The sequence below is a fragment of the Aspergillus affinis genome, assembly GCF_023601865.1.
Source record: "Aspergillus affinis strain CMG 70 chromosome Unknown NODE_44_length_242547_cov_84_751050, whole genome shotgun sequence".
NCBI classification, from domain to species: domain Eukaryota; kingdom Fungi; phylum Ascomycota; class Eurotiomycetes; order Eurotiales; family Aspergillaceae; genus Aspergillus; species Aspergillus affinis.
This window is the reverse complement of record NW_026515825.1, coordinates 1-18,555: the sequence shown is the minus strand read 5'-3', so window position 1 is coordinate 18,555 and position 18,555 is coordinate 1. Positions and strand designations below refer to the sequence as shown.

At 50.9% G+C, this 18,555-nt stretch overlaps 6 protein-coding genes across 6 annotated transcripts; 4 read left to right on the top strand and 2 right to left on the bottom strand.

The window, feature by feature from the left end:
* Positions 1–109: 109 nt before the first annotated feature.
* Positions 110–988, top strand: sod2 (superoxide dismutase sodB; the record flags this gene model as incomplete). The annotated part of the gene is made up of 4 exons (XM_053100342.1): positions 110–239; positions 301–707; positions 766–833; positions 901–988. 4 exons carry the CDS (start codon positions 110–112, stop codon positions 986–988), a joined length of 693 nt encoding a protein of 230 aa, XP_052955924.1.
* A 305-nt stretch (positions 989–1,293) lies between these two features.
* Positions 1,294–2,760, top strand: KD926_007482 (uncharacterized protein; the record flags this gene model as incomplete). Its single annotated transcript, XM_053100341.1, has 1 exon — positions 1,294–2,760. One exon carries the CDS (start codon positions 1,294–1,296, stop codon positions 2,758–2,760), a length of 1,467 nt encoding a protein of 488 aa, XP_052955923.1.
* A 959-nt stretch (positions 2,761–3,719) lies between these two features.
* On the bottom strand, positions 3,720–10,943 carry KD926_007481 (uncharacterized protein; the record flags this gene model as incomplete). The annotated part of the gene is made up of 11 exons (XM_053100340.1): positions 3,720–6,053; positions 6,107–6,378; positions 6,449–6,660; positions 6,761–7,052; positions 8,502–8,610; positions 8,693–8,882; positions 8,943–9,001; positions 9,061–9,129; positions 9,201–9,208; positions 9,600–10,082; positions 10,136–10,943. The coding sequence occupies 11 exons, from the start codon at positions 10,941–10,943 to the stop codon at positions 3,720–3,722; spliced, it is 4,836 nt and encodes a 1,611-aa protein (XP_052955922.1).
* Positions 10,944–12,633: 1,690 nt separating this feature from the next.
* Positions 12,634–13,705, top strand: KD926_007480 (Zn(II)2Cys6 transcription factor; the record flags this gene model as incomplete). Its single annotated transcript, XM_053100338.1, has 2 exons — positions 12,634–12,648; positions 12,746–13,705. The coding sequence occupies 2 exons, from the start codon at positions 12,634–12,636 to the stop codon at positions 13,703–13,705; spliced, it is 975 nt and encodes a 324-aa protein (XP_052955921.1).
* A 542-nt stretch (positions 13,706–14,247) lies between these two features.
* Positions 14,248–17,182, top strand: KD926_007479 (uncharacterized protein; the record flags this gene model as incomplete). The annotated part of the gene is made up of 8 exons (XM_053100337.1): positions 14,248–14,490; positions 14,538–15,232; positions 16,009–16,235; positions 16,301–16,423; positions 16,513–16,661; positions 16,748–16,838; positions 16,892–16,928; positions 16,993–17,182. 8 exons carry the CDS (start codon positions 14,248–14,250, stop codon positions 17,180–17,182), a joined length of 1,755 nt encoding a protein of 584 aa, XP_052955920.1.
* A 326-nt stretch (positions 17,183–17,508) lies between these two features.
* Positions 17,509–18,423, bottom strand: KD926_007478 (oxidase ustYa family protein; the record flags this gene model as incomplete). Its single annotated transcript, XM_053100336.1, has 6 exons — positions 17,509–17,702; positions 17,782–17,875; positions 17,944–17,974; positions 18,028–18,109; positions 18,165–18,323; positions 18,375–18,423. 6 exons carry the CDS (start codon positions 18,421–18,423, stop codon positions 17,509–17,511), a joined length of 609 nt encoding a protein of 202 aa, XP_052955919.1.
* Positions 18,424–18,555: the final 132 nt, after the last annotated feature.

Genomic DNA, 18,555 nt, shown 5'->3' with positions numbered 1-18,555 from the left:
TCTCTACTCTCTTCTTTTCCTCTTCATACTTACCCCAACTTCTGTCAATTGACTCCCTCCTTACTGTGATACCCCATTGATCAAATCCTCCCTCTCCACTCCATTCATCATGGCTGCTTCTCTCGTCCGTCCCACGGCTCGCGCTGCTCTCCGCGCCGGAGCTTCGGCTACTTCCAAGTCTGCCGGTCTCGCCGGATTGACCTTTGCCCGCGGCAAGGCTACTCTTCCCGACCTGGCCTGTATGTGTCCCTTCTCATGTAGACTAGCTTCCGACAGCTCGGAACTGACGTGATCGCCCAGACGACTACGGTGCTCTTGAGCCCTCGATCAACGGCAAGATCATGGAGCTGCACCACAAGAACCACCACCAGACCTACGTCAACAGCTACAACACTGCCGTCGAGCAGCTGCAGGAGGCTCAGGCCAAGGGCGATATCTCGGCCCAGATCAACCTCAAGCCCGCCATCAACTTCCACGGCGGTGGTCACCTGAACCACACCCTCTTCTGGGAGAACCTGGCCCCCAAGAACGCCGGCGGTGGTGAGCCCCCTTCGGGCGCTCTGGCCAAGGCCATTGACGAGAGCTTCGGCAGCTTGGGCGAGTTCCAGAACAAGATGAACACCGCCCTGGCTGGTATTCAGGGCAGCGGATGGGCCTGGCTTGTCAAGGACAAGCAGACCGGCAACATCGGCATCAAGACCTACGCTGTATGATCGACCCGGACCATTCAAAATAGAGGATGTTTAAAGCTAATCCCCGACACAGAACCAGGACCCCGTTGTCGGCCAGTTCCAGCCTCTCCTCGGTATCGACGCTTGGGAGCACGCTTACTAGTAAGTTTCTCCGATTACCTTGCTTGGCCGTTGCCCGACCCGCTGCTAACGTGAATGTCCCTTCTAGCCTCCAGTACCAGAACCGCAAGGCTGAGTACTTCAAGGCCATCTGGGAGGTGATCAACTGGAAGACCGTTGAGAAGCGGTTCTCGTAAAGTGCAGACTGGACATTGACTGTACATTGCCTCTGATTTGAGCGATTGATTTTGGTTGAGATCTGTAAACTGAGAATTTGGGAATCTACTCGATAGCTTAGGATCTAATGTCATGATATTCCATTGCCCTTATAGAATCTCTGATGTACTTCGCCAGGGACGGCGTAAAATACCGGGTCCCGGCGGGTAATCCCGTAACAGGTTGCATTACATCAGCGACTTCGTCATCGCCGACTTTCTGCATCCGGATTCTCGCGGCTCTCTCGACTTCACCTCTTCTCTCTTCCTCTCATTACCCCCCAGTCATGTCCGCTACCAGTCCTGGGGAACGGCGCGGCTTCCGAGCCTTCTTCGCCAATGCCCTGCGGCCCAAAAAATCTCGCCAGGTCCTCCGAAAGGGCTACAGCGCATCCACGCCGGACCTTCGAGCCGAGCTGCAATCGCGCGGCGGCAGCGATGACATCCCTCCAATGCCCTCCCTTGCGCCGCTCGAGGCCCATCGACTCAAATATCGCGAGGCCAATGCCCAGGTTGACACCCAGCTGGGTGAGCACCGCGACCACACGGCCATGCTGCACGCCATTGGCGTGCAGGACATGAGCGACTCCGCGGCCAACGATGCGAACGAGATCGACCGTCGGCCGCCCGGCGAACCCGTGATGGCCATGCTCCCGCCGGATCTCTGGCGTCTGGTGGCGGAGTTCTTGAACCCCGCCGAGCGGGCTAGTCTCGCCTTCGTCAGCAAAGCCTTCCTCGGCCGGCTTGGCCTCGATCCCTGGATGGCGCTGAACGACCCGGAAAACCACGACTACCGCGCCGATTTCCTCGTTTCGCAGGACCGCGCTCTCCCTCACCACCTCCTCTGCTTCCCCTGCGCCCGCTACCACCGTCGCACGCGGGAAGGGTTCGAGAAGCTGCAGCCCGCCGACGTGCTGAACCCGCTCTTCGACTGCCCCAATGCCCGCAACCCGCTGGTCCCGCCGCCACGACACCGCATCACCCACGGCCGCATGCTCCCCTTCTCCTTTGTCCAGCTCGTCATGCGCGCCCGCCGCTTCTCCCCACGCTACGGCATCTCCGCCGACCTGCTCTCGCGCCGCTGGCGCCGCGATGGCTGGTCACACCACAGCCGCTACTACGTCCACCGCGGCCGGCTGCTCATACGCGTCGTCAGCAGCTGCTTCGCGGAGCCCGACCTGCCGCCCAGCTCGCAGCGCATGCTCCTCTACTCGCGCGACGACTACTGGCCATACTTCTCGGCGTGCGCGCACTGGCGCGACGGCGAGCTCATGAACGTCTGCAAGTGCGCCCTTGGCCACATCCCCAAGCCGCGCGAGACCGCCGGCCTGCAGGGCCTCGAGCACCGCGGTAAGGACATGATCCACGGCCGCATCCACAACCCGAACGCCCTGACCACTCTCTGCGGCAAGTGTCGTCCCATGCGCCGCTGTCCTGAGTGTCCCTCCGAGTACCTCGTCGAGGTCAAACTCACCGAGGACCGCACCGATCCGCGGAGCCTGCACTTCCGTCACGCCATCGTCGTCACCCGCTGGAGTGATCTCGGTGACGGGTCGTCTCCGCGTCTGTCGCGCGAGTGGGCCGCCTGCAACGGGCACGGCGACGGCTACGACTCGTTCGAGTTGCTCGGCAAGCGCACCATCTCGGGTACCTTCGAGTCCTCGATCACCGATGACGTTCTCCCGGGACAGCGCGTGTTGTCCATGAATCCGCGGGGAAAGAAATTGGGTGAGTCCGGCACGGGCTGGTACTGATCCATCACTCTCAGAATGGGATAAAAAGCGTTGGTTATGTATCACCTGCTTTCTTTTTGTTTTACCCTTCTCTAATCCTTTCATTAATTACTTGTGTCTTATATACGGACCTGATATGGAGTTTTAATGGGGTCGGTGTGAGAGTGCGCACTTCTTGGAATTCAAAATTGGGGGGGTTTTTTTTTTCTTGGTGTATCATGTACATAGATTGCGACAGGTCGGGTCATGCATGGGAAGGGGAGTTTAGTTGGATTATAGATTGAGATATTGAAAATGGATGATACTCGGTTTTCTGGAGTTTTTAGTTGCGTATAGTCTACAATATTATCCATCGATAATGTTCCAGTTTGTGTAAGATGTTTTGTAGGATATGGAAGAAATTTATAATTCAATTGATTGTAAAGTTTTGTACTTTTGAAGCTTTCCTACAATGAACCCCTAAAATAACACAGATAGAAAATTAGAAAGATGGAAGAAAAAAAAAAGGAAGGAAAGATTGAAAGCGAATGAATGGATGAATTCCCAAAGTCAATCCATCTTGGCAGACTTGAGCGCTCAATTAAATCAATGAAATGAGTGAAATGAGAGACGAATGGTTGGATCTAGACCAGCCAGATATAGATGATAGATCTCAATCAGTAAACATGGGAGACATGATAATGAGAGTGGATGGACGCAAAACATTAAGAAAGAACAAAGGAAAATGAACGAAAGGAAGAAACGACAGAACAAAGCAGTGCAGAAAAACAATATCAAGGCCATGAAAGCAATCCCCGCAACCCCATATCCTATTCGTACAATCTTCATGCCGGCTCCGTCACATCAAATAACTCGTGGGTATCGTGAACGAAAGAGAAAGAAAACTCATGGAAAGGCAGAATAAAGAAGAACGAAAGAAATTAACAAAGAGAACCGAAAAAAGAAGTGCAATTAAAACAGGATAAAAAGTAAGAAATGCATCAGCCCCGTCGTGAACGTCGTTCCATATACCGTGGCCGCCGTCCCGGTTCTTCTTCCTCCGCGCGAGACATGCGTTTGGAGTTATATGCAAAGTCCTCGACAACGATATTCGTGCCCGCGAGGTGATTGGGGTCTTGATCTGCCTCGGGGATCGTTGAGACCGGGCCCGAAGCATCTTGACCGAGTCGAGAGGATACTCGACTCTTGCTAGGTTGGGATGTTGGCGTTGTGGAATCCACGGGGTCGGTTTTCTTCCCCAGAGATGCGAGCCCGCTGGCTCCTTTGACCCAGCCAAGGATTCCCAGAGAGCTTCTCCTCTTGTGGCTCTTGGCGTGAGAGAGTGAGCTTTTAGCCATCGTGCCGGCCGAGGCGAAGTTGCGTTCGGTCAAGGAATGAGGGAGAGTCCTGTGGGGGACGTCTTCGTCCGTGGTGTCTGCGTAGGTTGGCGCAGACGCTCGAAGGTTCGCATACCCGGTTGTTGATGGGTCTTCGATGCTTTGGTTTGCTTGTATTGCCCTAGCATTCGCTATTTGTCTCGTTTTCCGTACTACGGGGGCAGGTGCACAGTCATCTTTATCGAGAAAGTCGATCGTGGGAGAGTCCTGCAGGCGTCGCGAGCTTCCTGAGCGATTGAATAAACGAAGACTAATTCTCCGGCGAGAACGTTCGGGATCAGGTTCAGGCCGGGGATCGGGCTCCAACGAGTCCAAGTCAAGGGTCGGAACGGTGGGAAGATCGGTGTCTCGGATGGCCGAATCGATGCTATGTCGTCGACCAAGGAAAGAGGATTGACTTGGTGCTCGAGCACCAACTAGCCGTGATCCCGCTGGGAGAGGACCGGTAGGAGGAGCGCTGGCCTGATCTTTTCTGGCAGGACTCCCTGACTTCGCCGCTTCCACCCAGTCCTGCGGAGTGAGAGGTGGTGATGCAGCGGGGCCTCTTTGTCTTGCTTCGAACATTGCCGGTGAGTAGTGATTCCGATCCATCTTGGTGAAAACCCTCTCTAGACCATGGGGGTTGAATATCTCGTTTCCCCCGTAATGACCGAAGCTGGGGTTGATGATAGATTCTTGACTGAGAAGGCCCCCCGTTCTGGATGTGATGCTGTCTAAAGGGAATATGGCGGGTATTTCTTCCTTCTCAAGGCTGCGTCGAGGTAGTGTAACCTTGCTTGTGTTGGTGTTCAAGCCATCTGTAACGTTGCTTTGTGCATAACTTTGCTTCGTTGTCAATTCGCCGGCAGAACGGGGACGCGCAAGCCTTCGTTTCACAGACTGAATCTGATCGCTCTGGCCTTTGTCGGCGCCAGCACTGCCATTGGACCCGTTCCCACCTCCTGCGTATGCCGTGCTCATGGTATCCGGGGTAGGCGGGAGCCTTGTACTCCCAAACACACTGCCTAGTGGCGTCCGCTGGCTAGAACTATTCCAAAATGCATCGCTATCAGCACGGAGCGTATTTGATTCCTGGAAAACATCCGATGGTGGCGGCTTCATATTTGGAATTTTGTCCGCAAAGGGGTCCGACTGGGGTTGGATCCATTCAGCAATTTGACGCTTCCCTAAACCGCTGCTCTGGGATATCGACAAGTCAGACTTATCCGAAAGAGGCTCTCGTTTTCGAATCGGAATCATGATCTGGTCCAATCCATTGACTCCTCCGACACTGTCAGTATACGGATTTAGTTCACTGCATTCGCTCAAAGCGCTTAGTCTTGGCGATTCAACATCCAGGGTCTCGTTAATAGAATTGAGGCTGTCCGACCTTGTAATCTCACTCATTGCACAATGCTCGTCAGCCGGGGCATAGAGGCTCCGCAGGGCTGCAGTACTCTCTCTCCGGTCTGTAAGAAATGACGGGGGCCTCTTGAGGTTACGTGAGCTAGATGATACACGACGATACTCCCCAGATGCAGAGCTTTGTTTCGAAGATCTTCGTTCGGGAATTTCGAAGTTGCTCTTGTTTCTAGGTGTCTCAAGATCATATTCATCGATAGGGTCGGGAGCCGTGGAAGGCCGAGACGCATCCTGGCCCCCTTCCATCGCTTCCATTCTCGCCTCCAGCTGGCAGATCAAATCCACAGCCTCCGTTACTGCCTGATCCCGCTTGTCGATTTCTTGTCGCAACTGCTCATTGGATTCGCGTAGACGGAGATTATCCTCCTCGGCATCTCGAAGGTCCTGGAGTTCCTCCTCCATTTGTCGCATTCGCCGAAGCTCCTCCTCCATCTCGGCCATCCGTTCGAGTTTCTTCTCCATGGCTATAATCTGTTGGGCGCGGTGGAAGATCTCAAGTTTCAGGTCAAAATTTTGCTTGTTCATTTTCGAGATATACTAGTAAAGGTTTAGTCGACTGCCAGATCTAGGGCTGATCAGAGGCCACCTACTTGATCCGTCTCCCGTATCCCCATCTCTCGTGGCTGCTTCAGGCCGGACGAAAGGGCGTTATTTATCTTCCGCTGTCTGGCAGAACCCGGTTCGTCTTGTTGGGATTGGGATTGGGAATCGGAACCGGAGCGATCCGGCGTACGGGGTGTGCGATCGTCGCAACCTTCCGACATCGTTCCTCGCGAGCCGCGCGAGGCACGTTGTTCTTTCAAGAGATCTTGTAGCAGGGAAGACGAGGGGTTGACCAGGGTCGTGGTAGTTTCCGGTGTTCCTAATTCCAACACAGCCGTGGTCAGCGTTCGTTCATTGGTTATATCGCTGCGAATCTTGCGGATGCGTACGTGATCGAGGGGTGTGTGAAATGGTCGACTTCGGCGACGCGGTCATAGAAGGCAAGTCCTCGGTGCAGGACATATCTAGAGACTGGTCAATTGCATTGATCGGGAATTCTGAATTGAAAGACGCGCTCGCACCTGTGCTCGTCCGCGAATCCATTGCGATATCACCCTTGACACGGGTAACGGCAGCAGGTTGAAGAGAATCCGGTCTGGGTCTGGCTGGAGACGGACAGATGGACACAGGTTAGCTTGAGGATTTGCGCGGTTCCGTATCCCTTGATTGGGCCAGGGACGAGAAATTGCGGCAGGACTCACTCTTCGTTGGACTGTGTCTCAGAGAGGCCCTTTTTGCGGTAGGAGGCGTGGGATATACGCAGTGTCGCAGCGACGAAGGGATTGACGAGTGCGCGGAGACCGTGCTGCGTCTCTGAAGATCTCTGTCCATTTTGGCGACGACGGGAAACTCGACAAGACGATGCGCATTCCTGACAAGACGCACTGCACGAGTTAGAGTGCAGTAGAGCGGCAGAAGCGTGTGCACTCAAGACGCGAACTTGCTCAGCTTGGAAGATAACTGGATAGATCTCGCAAGGGGAAAAAGCAATAACTACAGCGATTGGAGACGGGTCAAGCGAGGAGGTGATATGTCGATTATTACGGATCCACTGGGGTTGGCTTTGCTAGGGGCTGGACAGGAAACTAACTCAACGAAAAGAGAGGAATCAAGAAAGAGAATGAAAGCCAAAGTGACGGACGTGAGGGGAGAGGCAGAGGGAGAGGAAGAAAGATGTGACGAGTCGATGGTGGTGGCCAAGAAAGGGGAATGACATAAAGTATATTATTTGGGATCCCCACCCAGCACGATTTACCCGATCTGCCGGAGGTTCATACTTTAGTCTTAATTCTGGAAAGCCGGTATGTTTCGTTACCAGGCCAGCCTTGGGAATGTATGGGATTCTTCCATTGCGGGCATCTCCGACATCGTGGCCATCGTCGGAAGATAAGGGATTCAGTCTTTCTACGAGAGAGACTCACATCGAGATGCGATGGATTCTGATTAATTGAATATTGAATATTGAATATTGAATATTAAAAGATTTCAATTTAATAAATTCTAATTTTTAGTGTTGGAACTTGGAAAAGGCAGGAACCCCCCCCTGCTGGCACAAATCTTCATTGGACGAATCGGAAGCGCCCAGTAGCTGCGGGGGTTTCATCCCTTGCCAATCAGCGTTGACCGTTGCCCTCCTGGAGGCCCAGACTCCCCGCGGCCTAAACCCGTTCGGGAGGGATCCGCTTGGCCTGGCGATCCAATGGACAATTTCATTAATTCATTTAATTCAATCTCTACGGAGTATGTACTTCTGTCCTCCCTCCTCAGTTGGAGGGCCTGCGACAGGGAGATACATCCACGGCCATTCCAGGGATCGCTTCGTTTGGGATCCATCGGGTCGCAAAATTTCATTCGAACCGACGACCAGCCACAGGTATCCGTCATCCATGGAACTTGTCCATTCCGAACCCTGGACACTGAGAAACAATGGTACCAGCCTTGACCTTCTCGGCCTGACTTCGGTGTTGGCAAGGAAAGGGTATGCTTATATAACTCGTCCCATTCTTCATAGCTCCCATGACGTGTGATCCTCTCTGGTATAGTACCGGTCAAATTAAATAGAGTCCCAAGGTAGAAACGCATAACATACTATGACTCGCCCACGCAAAAAAGACCTGTCCCACCTAGTTTCAATTGAAGTTCAAATGGGAGGCTCTTCAGAGAAATATACATCATAGATCAATATCAATTCACTCGGCATACCAAAACTCCACTGGATGCAAGTCATGTCACATCCTCCATAAACATGGTCAACATGTTCCGTAACGCTCAGAGTCGACGAGCTCAGCTCAGTCAGTATCCCCTCCAGTTCTATCGCTTCTTCGCTTCCCCGGCCCAAATCCGTGTCTCCCTGGCACTATCATGAGCCACCCGGAACACTGTCCACGTGTTGCTAGTCAGAATCCTAATCGCTCAACCCAAGGCCAAATGAGCACAACTTACACTGTCGCTCAGTCTCGTCTAGACCTCGCAAGAACTCGACACCCTCGCCGAGAGCCCCTCGCGGGTTATGCGCATGATCAGCGATCTCGGCTGCACGCTTCTTGAAAGTCTAAAGGGACAGGGTCAGTCAGTTACGGCATTCCACTCATTGACGGCCACGACAGAGATCAAGAAAGTCGGTCAAGACATACGTTACTCAGAACGTCCACCATCTCTTCCTCTTCGAAGAGCTCCAGTACCCGTTCGCTCAGGCTGTAGAAGTGGGGCGCCAGCGCGCGCAAGTCGATGGTCCGGGGATCAGCCTTCAGTGCGTTCATGACGCGTTCTGATAAGGCGGCAGGAAGATCTAGTGTAACCAGACGAGACGTCCCCAGCCGCGCTCTGGGACGGGGGCAGGTTAGACGGGAACGCCCCCAGCCTGCATGCAGACAGAAGACTCACCCGATAGAGAGCATTTCACCCAGCCATAGCGGCAGATCGATTCGCGTGCCGGCTTTGATCTGGGTCGCGTCAGTATACAATTTCCTTTGCAGCGATGTTTAGGAATGGCTTGACTTACGTTCTCGCCTGGATTGCCCTCTAGAATGCCAAGCCCTGGCACCGCGAGCTCAAACGTGCACGGCAATTTCTAGAGCACCGAAGATCAGAATGAGATGAACGAACTTCAAAAGAACCGAAGTCCGGCGCGAGACCACCAACCTGAGCGTCTGTTAAAATGGAATCAATGTCATAGTAAGACATTTTGATTGCTGGGGGGCATGCAACCGATTTCCTGCTGAAGATCGACGACGTTGAACTCGACGGGCGGCGAACGCGTTCCTGGTGCGCGCGGTGTCACGTGCACAAAACGCCGGCCGGGTATCTATGACGTAACCGTTGTAGCTACACTAGCCCCAAACGGGCAATCAGCTAGTAAGAAACAACTAAAGATGTTCCTCTGCTCTTCTTCTCGTCTACATCCATCTACATATATATTCCAGAGATATAATCATTTTATCCAGCCTTCATCCTTCATGACCAAAGACGCGCCTCGTACACAGACAGGCTTCGTTTGGCCTAAAAATCCATCTCTGAACAACCTCCGTCTTTCCTAATAACCCCAGGTCTCCAGGTACTTCTCTAAGGTCTTTTGCGCTTCCTGCCGCGCTTCGAGGAGCTGCTCCTTCGTACGCATCTGAACAATGTCGGGGTCGTACAGATGCCACGGCGCAAGTTCTTGAATGAACCAATGAACCTGAGACAACAAGTCGGCGCCCTTAGTGTTGCGTGGTCGGACGGCGCCTACCCTCTCCAGTTCAACCTCCCACGCTTTTGCAAGGCCCCACTGAATATTGTGGCCACTTCCAAACATAGTAGGACCCTGACGCATGGGCCTGGAAATAGGAGGTATCTCTGGGAATCCATGTAGCATTGCGTGTCGCAATCTTTCGGTTTCTTTTTCGAATGGCGCGGTGAGGGATCCCGAGAACCCGGCGAAAGAGTACAAAAACTCCATGACTGGGATGCCGACGTGAGAAAGACCGTAATCGAGGATTGCGGTGATCCGAAGAGTCTCGGGATCGTAAAGAGTTTTCATAGGCTCTGCTTCCGTCTCAGTGATGTCCTGCTTTGTCTCGATGATGGCTTGTACTTACCCAGGCCGCCTTGGATGAATGTCGGACGATCTGTTGGGAGGCTCGCCAACAACTCACTTGATCCGTTCATAACGAACTGGTCAATTCGGTCGATGAGCTCGCTGTCCCGCCAGCCACCGATAATCCCAAATCGGTCCGACGCTTGAAGATACCAGCTCATCAGGCCTTGATAAAAGGAAGCAATAGAGTCAAAGGGGCCACCGACACACTGGAAGCTCGGAAGACCCGACCGCATTTGCCTTTGATTATCAAAGGCAAGTCCACCGAAACCGGTCACGGTATCCGGAAGACGATAGATCTGGAACGCCTTCGTTACATCTGCCATCTGCGCAAGAATGACTCTCTGCTTGCTGATTGGGAGACTCGGAAAGTCCGCGGCAAGGTTTTTGCCCGGGATATATTCTTCAAGAACCCAACCAAGTGCGCTCGGCTCGTTCTCACCGCTGTCCCAGCCGTAAACTTGGGGAACAATCGATGGAAGATGCGAATGGGAAAGAGCCGAGCTGGCAACACTCATTGCAGCTACTTTGTTCTCCGCCCGTACGGCCTCATTGTAGGTGTCGAAGGGCCTGAAGAAGCGGAAGATCAACTTTGCTGTATCCTTGGGTATGGGCACAGTGCCAGGCTTTGGGGGTCCACGGGATGGTGCCAGGAGCCGAATGCTTTTGAGAGGCTTGAGAAGATCAACTAGAAAGACTATATTGCTGCGACCATAGCCAAGAGGAGTGATATTTGTCACCTCAAGACCAAAGTCCTTGCTCAGGATCTCACTAACAAGAGTTTGATGATCATCAGGAGTTGTGGACATGCTGGAGGACGAGTGCAAGATGCTGTGATCACTAGAATTGTTGGAAACAGATGAATCTTTATACTGAATTTAAGGGAAATCCGGCATTGTTGGCCATTTCATAAGCTGCGGTGCGAACAAAGAACCCAACTCTGTGGCCAACCAGCAGCCGCAAAGTGAGTACACCAATCATCGGAACACACTCTTACAAACAATGATCGCACTGCATGAGACTTCTCAACCATCTTCCCAGTTATGGGCCTTCACCCATTTTTGTAACCCCTCAAAATCCCGACGAATATACTTGTTGGAGAATATCGGCTGGGGGCGTTCCCTGGTCCCACATTCTCCCATGCAGCATCCAGCTCTGGTCGCACATTACCTGTGAAACGTGGCGTACCATGCAAACTAGCGTGGAGTTGCATCACCTCCCACCCTCCAGTGGTACTAAATCCAAGTTTGTCTGTCAGCCACGGAGACGTCCTTTGTCTCTCCAATCCAAGAAAGGGAAAGATATCGACGACAAAGTATAGCCTATGAAACCCGACATCATGCATGGCGCGCAACCTCCCTGAAAGCACGACCGTTGCAACAAAGAGTTCGATAGGAGTATCAAGGGAGCAAAAGCAAATTCCATAGAGACTCCAATCGCGAACCCTTGAACGTCGCCATCGCTCTTGCTGTTCCTCGTCAATGTCAATAAATTGTCGACCCCTGGCACGTCCCGACCTCGAATGTGGCTTTTCAAAGTTTGTGTTCAAAGGAAGCGTTTCTTCCTAGTGGGTGTCGCTCGCCGACATCCTGCTAGGCAACCGAGCACGAGGCAGTATATATTGTTCGCATGGTTCGGAAAAGCAGTTCCCTCGCTGACGTGAATGAATTGTCAAAGAGTCATTATTTATGCCAGTTTGTCAGCCCAGTGTCTAGTTGCATGTTACCCCTTACAAGACCTGCAGCCGTCAGAGCAAGTACGCAGCAAGTCGCCTACCTAGTCATTGAGAAATGTCCTTGGGGGTAGCATAGGCTAAGAACCCTGGGCGTTTGGAAATTTCTTTTTATTTTTTCTTTGTGCTACCCCGACTTTATATCCGAGGGCTACAAACAAGGAGGCCTAATAGGTCTTGAAAGTATTGATGCCTTGGGTTTCACTCGCCTCTGTCAGAGACTTCGCTATCACAGACTTCAAACCAGACCACGGCCGGCACGCGAAGGAGGGAAAGAGGCATCTTTCGGTCATCAATCAAACATTCTGTTCAAAACACACCACATAAGCCGATTACAGCCACGGCCACAATTATTCACCTACTATCTCCCCAAGCATAATGCCTGATAGGGCTTATGGAGACATCTGATATCCGCCCCACTCAAGAGGGTCCCCGTCGACCACCCTGGTCGCACCGTTCGTCCTTCATATGACCAACCCAACTTATCCTCTAATTATCATCTAATTTATACTCAGCGCATCATTCTCTTAACTAGCCAACAACTACTGCCTTACGCACTAGCATTCTTGACATTATACTGCCGACCGACACCGCCTCGCCTTGCGTAAACGCATGCTGGTTTCGGCAGATCATCTCTCCGAACAACAACCACTCCGGCTTCCCTATCACCACATGTACAAGAGAATATGGTCCCAGACAACAGTGCTTCGGTGAAATGGGTACTGAGAAACTGTTGACTGGGCGTCGGTCACACCGCAAGTCACGCAATGGCTGCGGGCAGTGTAAGGCAAGAAAAGTAAAGGTACAGTTTTGCGTTTCTGTCAGGTGCCAATACGCCTGCAGACCCTTCTTTGATAGAAGTTAACAATCTTTGGACAGTGTGATGAAGGAAGACCGAGTTGTGAGAATTGCAAAAAGCATCAGGTCCAGTGTTCATTTTCTGCGACCGCTGGGGGTGCACCTTCTCCCCCAGGAATTCCAGGCACTCTTTTGAACAATGATGATGCTATGTCAGGTACTGGTCAGACAAGCGGTATAACGTCAGAGCTCGCCATATCTGGTCTAGAGCTGCTGCATCATTTCTCAACTTCAACCGCGTACACTTTCTCCCAGCACCCGGTCATCCAAACTTTCTGGCGTCTCAATGCCCCTCGAATAGGCTTCTCCGCTCCTTATGCACTCCGGGCTATCCTGGCTATATCTGCTCTCCATCTGGCACATTTGCGACCCAATCAGAAGCAATTCTATGTAAATCAAGCCGAATATCACCATGATGCCGCAGTGAGACAAGTGACACCGAACATCACGCATCTGATGCAGGACGACAGCGCCGGTTGCTTCTTGTTCTCAATTCTTACCAGTTTCATAGCCTGCGCCAAACCTAGAAAACTGGACGACCTGTTGCTTTTTAGACGAGGAGAAATCTCCGAGTGGCTGGTGCTTTTCCGGGGTTCGGGAACGATTGCCAAATATGCCTCAGAGGCGTTATGGTCCGGTCCCATGGCGGCCATCCTTAATATCCGCAGCGCTCGTTCGAAAGTTCGCAAAAGCCTGACGGCTGACGATAAAAGCTCAATACCCGACGTGGAGCGTCTGATCCGAAAAGAGGTTCATAATGAGGACAATTTTCTTGGATGCCTGGGAAGAAATGAAATGGGCGTATATACCGTGGACAGACCAATGTCCTACACAATGGGAAACGGACGACGTATTTGTGTGGCTGCTGAGTGTGTCACAAGAATATCTGGAACTCCTGATGGAGCAGCGACCGGTGGCACTGGTAATTTTTGGTTTCTTCTGCCCCCTCCTGCGTCGACTGGAGTGGATGTGGTGGATTGATGGGTGGGCGATTCATTTGTTGTCGCGAATCCACGGACTTCTGGACGAAGCACATCGCCCATGGATCCAGTGGCCGATGGAGCAGGTCGGCTGGTGTGTTTGACAAGGCAGACGCGTTACTTGGCCGATCATATCTTCATTTGTATGTGGCCTATTTCATCCTTCAAGGTCAAAAAAAGCTGTCAAGTGAAACAAAATAGTTGTTGCCTCGAAGGAACAAGCCAACCCGAACCCGAACCCGAACCCGAACCGCCTCTTCTTCTACCGTGTCGATCAATGCCCCCGTCCGACTGGTTGAACCAGGGCATTCCACTGCAAATTATGGAATAATTGTTGCTTTCGTTTCGTCCTGTGATATCAATGGCGGGACCATTGCGACACGATTGCAAGGCAGCGATCTTGCGGTATCGATAAAAAAAGCATATTCATGCCTCTGCACGAATCTCAAAAATCTATATAATCTGGGAGAGTCCCTGCATGAAGCTTGTCCTATTGTAAAAACGCTTCCATTCAATATCGCAGTATCTCATTACACATTGGCAATGTTCCAACTTACCAAGTTCTTGGCTCTGGCTCTGGCTGGGTTGGCTTTGGGTAGTGGAAATCTCACAGTCCCTGGTGTGTCATGCGCCTGTCAGCGGCTTTCTTCAAAAAATCCTCAACAATTGTTGTTCCCGTCATCCACGGAGTATCAAGAAGAGGCTGGTCATTACTGGGATGTCCGCTCCAAGCTAGACCCGACCTGCATCTTCGTCCCCAGAACCGGAGGTGAAGTGGCACGGGCGGTCCAATTAATTACCTCCCAATATGCATCACTGACGGGGCAGGACAGATTCCAGGATCGAACGACATCGACGATGGCGTTGTTATCGCTCTCTCTGCCTTGAACAAATACACGCTTCACAACGACACCATCGATGTTGGTCCAGGAATGACCTGGTACGACGTCTATTCCGCGCTCGAGGCTTCCGGCCGGATGGCAATTGGCGGTCGTCTTAAGACAATCGGCGTCCCGGGACTTACCTTGATCGGAGGCGTTCACTACTTCATCAACAAATACGGGTATGCCATGGACAATGTTGCTCGATATGAAGTGGTGCTGGGGAATGGGACGCAGGTGGTGGCATCGACTCAGTCTCATCCCGACCTGTTCTGGGCGTTGAAAGGCGGTGCCAACAACTTTGGGATTGTCACCAAGTTTACACTCCGGACCCATGAAATCCCGCAGATTAGCACCACGATCCAAGCATTTGACGAGTCGGGTATATACAACTACATCAAGGCAGCTTGCGACCTTGCCAAACTGGACGAGGCAGATCCCATTGCAGCTGGAGGAGTGTTCACGATCAGCTACAATACAACGACCAACATCACGTCTGCATCCGTTCTGGGGGTCCAAGAAGGTATCAGCAATCCCCCATCCCAATTCACGAACTTCACTGCCATCGCCGGACCTTCAAAGACCCACAATGTGACGACTGGAAAGCAATTCGCCTCGACTCTCAATACTCCGAATCAGATGTTCCGGTAAAGTTTGATAACTCCAGGGAATGTTTTGCCCTTTATGTATGAGGGACGGCCGCGGAGGAAGTGCCGATCACCACCAGGTGCCGCATACATGGAATCAAACCCTTGTTTGACCACTCCTCCTTGCACTGTTTTGGGGGCCAAGCTGCCAGGCGGATGGGCTAGGACGCGGTCTAGGCACCTCCACCACAACTAATAGTTTCTGATACCTACGGTCTTTGTTTGACCTAGGTGTTGCCTCCACCGATTAGTAGCTTCGCAAATTCTCCCCGGACACTTTAGTTTCTCCTACTTCTCCCAGTTTCTCTAGTTCCCGCTACCCCTCATAGTGTAAGAATATATGTGGGTACGCTATCAGATACATCTCATACTTCTCCTAGTTCTCCAATTTCTCCTACTTGTCTTTCATCCTTGTACGTTAGTTATGCATAACTACATTTAGTTATCAATGGTGGAATGTGTTGTTACGATGATTTAGGTCTTCAAAATACTGTGCTAACAAAATGATGAGTAGTGCGTCAAAGTGGATAGGAGCACTCCAAGGCCCACACAGCTATCATACTAACATGTAGAAGAGAAGTATCTGCTCGGTAGTAATCAGCTAAGCTATTCTAAAATTGTTCCTGTCTGTTGATGCTGCTAAGTCTTTGCATAAAGATACGAATTTTCTACGTCAACCAACGGATATGGTCATACGTGTTTAGAGCCCTTGTCTGAATAGCATGTTCTGATTACCTTCCTGCTTCTGTCTCTGACTCGCTCAATCAAATATACAGCTTTTTGCTTTTTGTCACAGCCATGGTCGGTACATACAGGCGTCTTCACTTTGAGGATACAGAAACTGGTGCCCTAAGCCCGCGATCATCTTCACCGAACACAAAACCTACTTTTCCGTGGATCCTGCACGCGCTTTTGTTTGGCATTTCAGTGACCACAGGATTTCTGGTTGCCTTGCTTCTGCTCCGTTACGGGTCTACTGATTCTTCCATCAATGCGCAGGAAGGTACGATATAGATGCCTATTATATGTTTAGAATGTTTTGATACTGACTTACGCTCCATGGTAAAGGCCCCAACGGGCCCAGTCGTCACCTACTAGATGTGCGATTTACTGGGACCTTCAATGTTAACAATTCATTCAAGGGGCCCCCGAACTTGGAGACAGCTGCCGCCTGGGGGGACATCTTGCGACGTTAGTATAATATCCATCCGTTTTTTCCGCCAGTTCCATTTATGACCGGAATCTCCGGTAGCAACAGCAAAGCTGATGATTGTTTATAGCTGGTGTCCTTGCCGTAGATAAGGATACATGGGAGCGCTCCAAGCCCCAGTACCCTGATTCTAGTGTCCAGATTCCAAGAATGGTAGGAGGTAGATCTGAAAGTAAATACATGGCAACACTGGAAGTTACCCACCAGTTGAATTGTCTTGTAAGTCAGGACTATACCTGTCCCAATCTATGACTAGAGGCCATGACAATAATCCATTGTCTTGCCTAGTGCTAATGATGTTCTAGCATAATCTGTTAAAGTTGAACTATTTGAACCATTTTGAGGATCTTCAAAAGAGTCGAGAGGATAACCTTGCGCACGAACAAGAACGCGTCGGTATGTGAAGTCTTGTCCCCTGCCACATAGATCCATATCCTAAGAGCCGACAGACCATTGCATTGACACCCTTCGCCAGAAGCTCATGTGGTAAGTCAAGTCTGAATGATAAAAGGTATCTGTCAGGCATATGCTAATATTCAAATGACTGCAGCGATGCAGACTCGAATCTTGTCACATACAACTGGGTTCAGCGTGTGAGATGGCCAGTGGCTAATTTTAATAGTCACCATCAGTGTCATGACTTCAAGGAAGTTATGGGCTGGGCTGAGGAACGTTCTTTTGCATCTACTCTAGACTTCGAGAAACCTAAAGACATAGTGGGGTTACAAGAATATCCATAACCATCGAGTTATCGAGATATAATGGGGGCGAAGCCACTTGTAAAGGCATTTGACTATAATAATTTAACGCACCTAAGCTTTGATTAGCCTTTTAATAAGAAAAATTGTTCAGTCGCCTGTAGGGTATATATCATAATGGAGTAAACGCTGTCAGTCGCACAATTATTGTAATAGTGCCTGTTGCGATGCCTGGTTCTGCTCGGTGGATACATGTTGTTCCCTGGGTGTGGTGACTTGAATTAGTAACCAATTTACATATATATAACTAGAGAACCTTACAAAGACTCATCTTATTGCAAGGCATACTCAAAACTAGACACTTGCTCTCAAGCATTACTTCGCTGTTTCACTTGTTCTTCCCAGTCCTTCTCCCATCTCTGCAGCGCTTCAAAGTCTCTACAGGTATGCACCAGTTGTGTGTTCGCGATGTACATTTTCTTCTTTTCAAACCAGACGTGTGGCACAGGCGTCATGTCCATATTACATTGAATTGTCTCTCTCAGGATCTCAATGCAGTGGTCTAGTCAGTTATTAGTGAGAAGGCATTTGACCAAGTAAAAGGTAAATATAAGTGTGCTGGGACGTAGGATAAGACAGACCGATATGAGTCCAGTAATTCGGAACCGTTTCCTTAACTTCGTGGATGGTCGGGTAGAACCTGGGATACAGGGCTTTTCTCAAGTAGTTCTGTTTCTACTGATCAGTGATCCATGTGCGATGCTGGATAGGATAAGGCATAGATCTGATATCAGGAAACTAACCACGCAATGAAGGCTGTGTTGGACATGAGGACTGGGAAAAATCAGTACATCGACCTTATCATTCGGGGTCCGTAATCTACATACACAACGAAAAAGTGGCCATTTTCTTTCGAAATTTCACCGTTGATCCGGGCAGCTTCCTGATCATTCAAGGCAACGTAGTTCCCTATGGTCCGAGCTTAGATACCACATGTGTTAGAAGCCTTAGGTATCTTACTGACCTACAAGTTCGTCCCATGCAGCATCCAACTCTCTAGTTGGATGGCCAGTATACTGGGGACCGTAGAGGTTCAGGTTAAGATCAAATTCTCCTGACTCATTAACGAGTATACCGCCGTAGAACTGCACTCTCTTCAAACTCATTGCTTTCCGAGAGGGTTCTGCGATTCCATTAGCAAAGACCCCCTATAAAGGCAAAATAAACGGCATACCGAGTTCGGTCTCGAAGCCCGTCTCATATGTATCAGAGGCCGGGGTCATTGCTTGATACAGAACAGAAGCGCAGAACAGAAGCGCAAAGAGACACGTTGATATTATCTGTCGGTTGACTTGGTCATTGCCCTAAGCAGATATCCTATCGATTCAACTGAATATAGGTATATGCTCGGTGGG